Below are 9,167 nucleotides of genomic sequence, written 5' to 3' on the forward strand. Positions count from 1 at the left end.
AGAGCATGAGCTTGTATAAAACTAAGGAGGGAATAGCAGTGTTTCAAACAAGAGCCTGAGCAAATCAGTTAATATAACCCTTGGGAACAACACTGTTTCCAGGATGTGAATGTCTGTTCCTTACCCCATCCCTTCACGGTGAGTTTAATGAAATGATTTCTCATGATTTATTTAGTCATTTTTATTACAAGAAGCCAGGCTGGCCATGAGCTTGTATAAAACTAAGGAGGGAATAGCAGTGTTTCAAACAAGAGCCTGAGCAAATCAGTTAATATAACCCTTGGGAACAACACTGTTTCCAGGATGTGAATGTCTGTTCCTTACCCCATCCCTTCACGGTGAGTTTAATGAAATGATTTCTCATGATTTATTTAGTCATTTTTATTACAAGAAGCCAGGCTGGCGAGAATAACCACCTATGGCACAGCAGAGTAGCCTCCGGCTTCCCTCTGCAGGGATTAAGAGGAGCGGGAAGGACCCTGCCCAGGTTTCCCAGCTCTGGCCGGGGATGCCCTTCAAGCCGGGCATGTCACGACAAACTCTCTCAGGCTGCGAGGGGCCCTAACACCCCCCTGGGTACTGCTACCAGTCAGGCAAGACCCCTGAGAGGAGCTGATGGAGAAGGAGAGAGCAGACAGCAGAAAGGCCCGATTTTACGAAGACTAACTCCTGCCTGCTGGGTTCCTGTCAGGAGAGGGCTGGCAGCCACCACGGGCTCTCCGCAGGCAGCCACGCACACCGAGGGACTGCCCCATCCTTCCAGCACCTTGTTACTGCGACTGGAAGTGATTTATCACCACTGCGCTCCGAGGGGGAATCTGAAACGCTCAGTCCCAGAGCAGCTTTCCTGGGTACCTCCAAAGCACGAAGCTGCTTGTTTACCGAGCTCGTTGCAACAGGTCAAAAAAGGTTTTCTCCTGTCAGAGTGGGTTTGTGGAGAAGAGCTGAGACTTTTGTCTCAGGGCAGATGAGGCTGCAGTCAGAGCTCTCTGCAGAGCTCTGTGAGGACTGCTCCAACAGGACCTGTGCGTTCAGTGTAAACTCCCTGCCACATTTAAACACATCAAAAACACAGCTGTCATAGTGCAGTTTACAGAATTTACTTCCTTTGCTTCAGCTGAATACATGCTCTTATTAATGCAGCTGGGCTTGGATCTGTCACTTTTGCTCAGAGTATGATGGGTTTGGGAAATGATTAAAAGGGCATTGGTGCTATGAGAGATCTTACTGTGGGGAAAATGCCATCCTGATCCCCCGCTCACTCACCTAAAGGCAGCATCAAAGCTGAGCTGTCACTTGACAGGTAAGAATTGGCAGGCAACATCCTTGCCAAGGTTAAAATTCGCTGCTGCCAGACCAGGAGAGATTTCCTAATGCCAAAATGCTCTGTCGGTGTGGGGTAAGATACAATAGCTTTTGTTCTCTGCCAGTGTCTAGGAGCAGTGGCAATCTCAGAGAAAAGGGCAGCTGTGGAGCTGTCATCAGGGAAATGAGACAGTCGAAAACCCTTTTTCTGGGTCTTCCATTTTTTTTCTGAATGAGGTTTGGATTTACCAGTAAAACCCTAATTTCTTGGGTTTATGTCACGTAATCTCACCAGTTTGATATCTGTGGCCCCACAAAGTTATACTTAACCTTAGTTGAAGCCAGAAAATATCCCTTGGACAGAAAGGGTAACAAGCTGAAAAAGGACCAACGCTGTGAGGCCCGGAGACAAAAAGCAAATGAGAGTCTGAGCTGAGCAAACAGGTTACGGAGGAACACGCACCATAAACCGAGAGGCAAATTACCTGGCAATTCCAACCGCCTGCCACGCTGGGAGAGACAGTGGGGAGCTCCTGACGTGGGATTGCCCCCTTTGTTTTCCCTCCCGGAAGCAGTTGTTTGGAAAGGTTCATACTATCCCCTTTTTTCCCGTTTCATGGTCAATTCTCCCATTTTTCCTTATCCAAATAATTTTGAATACCTGCGTCTCCACAAGTTTAAAAAGAAAAGTGTGTTGAGCCTGAGCTTGTATCTGGCACACACGTTATGCCCTCAATGCTCTGCACAGGAGGGTTACACAGGACAGATACCAGCTTCAACATCACCACCCGAGGGGCCTGCTGCATTAAACCAACTCTAAATTATCTCGAGACACCTTCCTGATGAAGTGAAGCACGGTGTGTTTGCCAACCCAGGCCCAGCGAGAGCTACCGTGACACCCATGCCGTGCTGTCTCTTGCCGAACACCTCATCCCGCAGAGGGGGTGTCTGCACCCCGTTTCGGCCCCCGAAGCCAAGCCCTCGCCAGGCCACGCGCAGCCCATCCCCGGGGGCAGCGTGGCCGCTCTCACCTGCCGGAAGCCGCTGCGCGTGTGCTGCAGGATTTTCAGGGCGTAGTTGGATCGCTGACCTTTGCTGTTGAATTCGATGTGGCCGGTGAGACCTTCCAATTCTACCTGTCCAAGAGAGAGTGAGTTACAGCGCCCATCAAGGCGGCTCACCCCCCTGCCCGCTACAGCTGGAGGGGGCACCCACTGCCCCATGCGCTGGCCGTCCATCCTCGCGGCAGGAACCGCGATGCAGCCCTCATGTCTCAATCGTAACTGCTTTCGGAGTCTGGCAAGGGTAGCACTGAGACGGGGAGGGGAGCAGGAGAATCAGCAGCATGAGGTGCAGGGCTCCCCAAATCTCCTTGCACCAGCTCCGCAGCCCCCTGCCACCTCCTTCCATCACCACGCTGCTCTAGGGCAAAGAGCTCTTCGCCACATCAAATCACTAGCTGGGGATTCCTCCACAAACCACTACACGCTCGTTCACGGCACCGGGCCTGCGTTTACCACGAGCACATTGCAGCAGAGCCAGGATGAGTGTTGAGGCTCACCGTGCAGATTAACCACTGCTCACTTGCTGCTGGAGTACCTCTTCAGTGACAAGGGCAAGCTACTGGGCCTCCAAGTAGCAGAGGCAGGAGAAGCTGAGGAGTTTTGTTGTCTCTGACTAAGGGTGAGATTTAAAGCAGGGTTCACATGCATTGACCAAAGTGACAGAAGGTTCAGGTTTAGCTGATCCTTCCTTTGGAGGGGAAAAAAAAAGAACCTCATGAAATCTCCTTGTCTTGGGACACTTCAGCTGCATCCCAAACAGCAAACACGCTCCCTCTGCACGGTCAGGCTCAGCTCTCAGGAATCACACTGACAAAACTCCATCTATTTCACCCAAGGTTGGAATTTCAGGGTCCGTTCTCAGGCCAGAGTTGACTGACCGTTCCTAGGCTTGACTGGTTACAGCAACCACACTTTTGGGTTCAAAAGAGCCCTAATTCCTTCATAGGAAATCTCACCTCTTGCCACTGAGCAACTGTACCGCATGACCTTATATCAATTCAAGTTCACTCAAAACAGAGCTCAAATCACTTAGAAACATTCATACTTTAAAAAAAACTCATTGAATTCCAGTTTTTCTGCAGCATAGCTTGAAAAATGGAGAGTTTCATGTCATTCCAAGGCCAGTGACAAACCAGCCCTTAGATCTCCTCTCTTCTCATCCCCAGTGATACCTTCAAACAGCCTGACGCTCAGCGCTTGAAAACTGTGCCAGCACCAGCATGTACATACACGTCTTTTGCTTCCGGCAGTGACGAGCACTAGCTCCGAACACACCAGCAAACTTCAGTCCCCTCTCACCATTCTCAGGTAGTTCATCAGGCTGGTGCCGTGCTGCCAGATCTGGGCAGACCCGCAGGACAGGGGCTTCACCCCAATCTCCTGGCTCCGGTTGAGCTCCTGCACGGCAGTCACCACTGCATACACAGCATCGAACAGCAGGGCAGAGGAGAGCTGTGGGGCAAAGGAAGGAAAAAAAATGAGATGGGAAGACAAAAACTGAGCCTCCTGCTGCACCTTCAGAACCTTGCATGAAGTTTGTGACGTTCTAACAAATAGGCAGCTGGGCAAAATAAAGGTCTTGTGCCTGCACCCACTGAAGGACAGGTTACGGTGTTGCTTCAGCCTTCATTAGGCACCAGAGTCCTCCTTCGACACTGCTGTGAAAGGCAGATCCACGAGAAATGAGGTTTTTCTAGGTCTGCTTCTGAAACAAGTGTGTCTTGGCTTTCAGACCCCATATAGAACCCTTAGTCCCCCCCAGTTTCCCACTGGCTGTTACCTGCTCTGTGATAGTACTGCTGAAGCAATGTCCAGAATCACAGAGTTCGTCCCCTCTCCTTCTCATCTTTGCTTTGTTTGCCTTTAATCAGATTTCTTCGTCCATTGAGCCTCACAAACCATGTTTTTCACCCATGCACAACTGTTTCAATGTTTTTTATCTAGTTAATAATCAGCCATTTGCTCTCTCATGTTCACTGTTGTGACTAAGATTTCACTTTTAATTATTGTCACCTCCTGACTCTGCTGGAATTACGTTGTTGCAGCTCATTACTATCAAAGCTACATTTTCCTCATGGATACTTCTGAGAGCACCCTCTTATCATCCCAACCCCCAGCAATGGGTTCAGTCTCCAGCCTGGGGCTCCTTTCCCCTACCTTACCCTGTTTGGGACTGACGGCACTTCAGCAGTATCCACATCCTCCATTCCTCCCGAAGCCTGATTAGGTTTATTCACTTCTGCCAGTGGCCCTGCAGGGACAATCTCGCCCAGTTCAATCATCCCAATGAACCTTTGGCTTCAACTGCGTCACTAATTGGAACAGAGTGAGCCAGACTTAACCCTGCTTGATCTTATTCAGATCAGTGGTGAGACCTCATTGACCACAATGGCCTGGGATTAGGCAGGTTAACAAGCAGCACAAAACCTTAAAATGAACAAGCTGGCACAAGTTAAAAGGCATGATTCCAGCCTAATGCTAGGAAAACCCCAGACCCCAGCTCCAATGGCACCTCTCACTTTTCCAAGCCTGGTAGAGACTGACATTTGCTCTGTCACACTTCTGCATGTGCCTGAATCACAAACGGCATCCAGGGACTTGACAGTGAGCTTTGGGCAACTTAACTGGCATCGGTCAGTCTTGCATCTGACCCTCCTCCCATGCAATGGAGAATATACTTAATTTTATCTGTGGAACGAATGCCATTCAAGTTACAGGATACCATACACGATTAGCAATTGCTTTCCTGAATCAAGAACCATATTAACACCCGCTGGCCAAACGAAAATGTTACGAGAGCAAACACAACCTCTGTGACCCCGAAGTTTCACCACCTCATACCGAAGCAGAATGTTGGCCCAACATTTTTAATTGTCTCCTGTTGGGTTTTCATTTCCATTTTCCCTGAGCAGTTAATGATCTCTTATTAGCTGGTGAGCAAGAGACTTGTAGATCTTAGTGAAGCATTTGATGTTATTGATTGGAATATTTTATTCCTTAGCCTAAAACAATTTGTTAGGATTCCTGGCAGCTCCCTTATGATTTCAAGCAATTTAGAGATTGGGGAGGGGGTTGTGATGCACAGGATCAAGTCCTCTTGGCGAGGAATGGGAGTCCCTCCCATACTCTCAACATAGCCCTTTCCTTTTTTTAAAAAAAAATCACAACTTCCATCAGAAGCACCGCACTTCCATTCCTGATCCTGCTCATCATTTGAGCATCCTCTTCCGGGCTTTTTGGTCTCCCTGGCTTTTGGAGGTAGGCAAACATCACCTTGCAAGGTTAACAGGGGAAGATTAACACAAGGTCACTGCTTCCAGCTATGTCCTGCAGCCCAGAAAGTTGAGCACCGGGTCATTTTGGCACACCCACGCCGCTTCCCGGCAGGTTCACTAAGTCAGTGGTGTGCTAACACTTTGCTCTGGAACAGATGCAGAGCAGCATCATGGTCTCTCGTGCCTTGGGGCCATAACCTCCAGCAGCGGAGTGGAGAGAGAGCTGGAGGCAGCACCTTTTTAACTTCCTCTAGGCAGATTCAGCAAGGGGGATCTGTCACTGCTCTCATGTACACCGCCTCAACTTTCTTCATGTCGCCTATAAAACCTCTCACTACTACTATGTTCTCACTTTAAACCACAGCTTTGTCACTCTGTCACAAAAAGCCAATTTGCCTGTTAACAAATTGATTCTCTTTCTTGCGTGCATCGTCTGATTTGTGCAGATCCCTGTTGTTTTCGTACCGTCTCTGCAATGCGAGAGCTCCGTGACAGGCGGCACATGAAAGACCTGGTAAGCTCAGCAGTGGTACTCCACTCGTAGATTCATGGGTCACAGCAGACTTCCCTCTATCCCTTAAGCCTAATTCTTGACCATGCAAGTTGCTGATAAAAATTGCCACTTGATGGATGCCTCCTCAGAAAAAGGCTCCAGAAAAAGGAGCAGATGGTGGGTTGAGCAGACGGGCTCGCTGCTCCATTCCCCTCGGCACGCCGGTCAGCCTCACGAGGAAAGGCTGTACCCGAGAACTAAGGAGGTATCGCAGGGCACATTTGTGACACCAAGCCCTGGGAACGGCTCACCAACAAGAACAGCATCTTCAAGCCAACTATCGGCCGCTCAGGAGCAGGGATGGTGCCTGGTGCCGCTATGGCTCCTTGCTGGATGCAGCACACCTTCTTCCCAACACCAGATCTACCCCTCCAGAATCTAACAGCAGGTTAAGCATAGCTGAGCAGAAGATCTCACTTTATTTTTTATTTATGGATATCTCCCAGGAAAAGGCCATGTTTAAAGGTAACCTGATCTCCAGGGAAATAGGAACAGGTTTGGCTAGTCTGTGTCTTGCCACATCGGTTTTTTTTCTTTTCTTCCTAAAATATTATCATCTGTATCTTTGCCCCCAAACATAACACAGAGAATTAAAACCATTAAAATCCTGTGAAATAGACTTTACAATCTGGATTTTATTCAATGACATAAACACTTAATTACAAACATCTGTTTTAGCCTAAATTCTAATTACCTAATCTAGCCATCTGTAATTTGAATGATTTTCTCTGATTTCCTTTCTTTGCAATGTGATTAATGAGAATGGCATTAGAGCAAGCAGCTCCCTCCTCCTTCCTCAGACGCTTTCTCCGCTCTACCAAGAAAGCCCTGGGATTCTGCAGCTCACAGGAAACCTCCCTCCTGTCACTTCCAGCTGTTGAGCTTCCTTTTCTCTTTTCAGTATGAGCTATCCCACGAGATAGCTGCTTCCCAGGGCTAAAAGGGGAAGTTCTTACACAGAGAGATGCTCCCTGGGAGATGAGACCTGCCAGCTTTCCAACGCAGAGACAAGGCATGGCAAAATAGTGCTGGATTTCCCCTGCAGACACAGGAGGGGAAACACATGCCCTGCCAGGGAATATTTGGCTTCACCTCTGCTCTGTATCTTCACTGCGGGGGTCACGTCCTTTTCCCATCACATGGCATATTGGGGATGGGAGCCTTGATACACGAACATAGAGTAAAGCTTCACATCATCAGAAAAACCCCATCTTTTACTTAAGACTCTATACTAGGGTCGAGGAGAACTGAACCCATTTTTCCAATCGTGCTGTAGATTGCCTGACTCTGATGTAACAGGAAAAGTCACTTCTCTTCCATGCCTCAATTCCCCATTTGTACACCAAGAACAGGAGTCCCTCCTGAGCATCTGACCCCCACACAGCACAAGAGGAGCTCCCCAGCACAGCCAAGAGCAGCCACACAGTGCTCGGGAAGGCACTGCAGCCCCTGGGGAAGGCTCCCTAATGACAGCAGGGCTGGAGCAGTTTAGATCAGGGTGACGCAGCGTGGCCGAGCCCCCCCCATCCAGACATGTCCTCCCTGGGCTGGGAGGAAGCCTCCTGTATGGCCAACTGTGCTTTATGAATGAATGAAAGGAGCATCCAGCTGGCTTAATATTACACTCATGGGTGATTTAGGCTCAGGCTTACAAACCAAACAACTTCATTCAGCTCCGAACTCATTTACTCTGTCAAAAAAAGGTGCTGCAACAGGGCATATTCTTGCATCCTTCCACCTACAGATTTAGCTGGTTGATCGAAACAACACGAGGTACGAAGGCACAATGAGATCAGTTATTTCCCCATCACATCTGCTACGTTCCTGTTCCTATGGTCTTCTGTTTGTACTTTAGAAGGAAATTTATTTTTAATGCCTTCAAACAGTCCCTGCAATTGTCATCCAACTAGGAAGGTTCCTGGTAGAAATCCTGTAGAGATTTAGCAGGGCAGACAGCAAGCTCACTGCAGCTGCCTCTGTGCAGGATGGCTGGGAGGAGGGAGAGCAGGATGGGCCCAGCCATGTACTAACCATGGTCTGAGCTCCACGTCAAGCCAATAAGATGTGGACACAAAGGGCAGAAAGCTCCTCATTTTGACGGTTTAAGATCACTTTGTAGTGATAATAAGGAGGTTTTCAGCAGTACACAGCTGCCTCAGCTTGTCAAGGGGACTCCGAGTTCATCAAAAATGATGCAAAGGGTTCCACTGATGGCATTTTCCCTCTCCCCAGCTCCAGCTGGGGTGCCCTGCACCCCCCATTTGCTTTGAAAACCTTCCCAGTTCTGAAGAGTCCCTAGGGAAGATTTGGGTGCTGATCTGCACACTCATCAGGGAGATGTTAAGAGCACACGAGGTAACAGTCCCTCGGCATCTGCCTAAGACCAGCCCTTTCTATACTATTTGCATCCAGACTCCCTCAAGCCGTTTTCTTAGAGGTAAATCCACAGGGACAAATTCCATAAGGGAAACACAGAATCTAGGCTGCATCATCCCCTACACTCATGTATAAATATAATTCAAATGAAGATGAGGCTTCAATTTAAAGCTGTACAGCCATTCAAGCAAAGACAAGCCCTCTAAAGCTGTATACCCCGCATGGTGCCCCAAGGTCCCTTGGGGTGACACAGGCTTTCAGGATCGCCTTAGAATTCTCCAGTTCAGGAGGCTCCCCTGTAAATCAACACTTGACACCCCAAGTCTTCTAGCTACTTAACTAAGATGCTCTGTCTGGTTCATTCTTCCCATTCCTGGACCATCTCCCGGTGACTGACAAGCAAGAAAGCCCATCTGAGGTACAGCAGCCTGGTGTTGTGCTCAAGCCCTTTAGAACAGGGGTTATCTGGATTAAATAATTCATCAGCACCCATACATTTGAGACCTGAGTTTCTACCTGTGCATGTACTTCACTCGCACTGCACTGCCAGTGTCTGCTCAGAACCAGCCTGCAACTCTTTTCCCGAGGCTTTCC

At 48.8% G+C, this 9,167-nt stretch overlaps 1 protein-coding gene across 1 annotated transcript in view; it reads right to left on the reverse strand.

Moving 5' to 3' along the window:
- LOC104515755 (glutamate receptor ionotropic, kainate 4-like) overlaps positions 1–9,167 on the reverse strand; it is a gene marked incomplete at both ends in the record, with an annotated part of 32,112 nt that overhangs the window by 22,708 nt on the left and 237 nt on the right. The window contains 2 exons of the mRNA XM_010159855.1: positions 2,337–2,441; positions 3,669–3,821. Of these exons, the coding sequence (XP_010158157.1) occupies positions 2,337–2,441; positions 3,669–3,821 (258 nt within the window). The remainder of the gene's footprint in view (positions 1–2,336; positions 2,442–3,668; positions 3,822–9,167) is intronic.

The sequence above is a fragment of the Eurypyga helias genome, unplaced genomic scaffold (genome assembly GCF_000690775.1).
Source record: "Eurypyga helias isolate BGI_N326 unplaced genomic scaffold, ASM69077v1 scaffold37329, whole genome shotgun sequence".
NCBI classification, from domain to species: Eukaryota; Metazoa; Chordata; class Aves; order Eurypygiformes; family Eurypygidae; genus Eurypyga; species Eurypyga helias.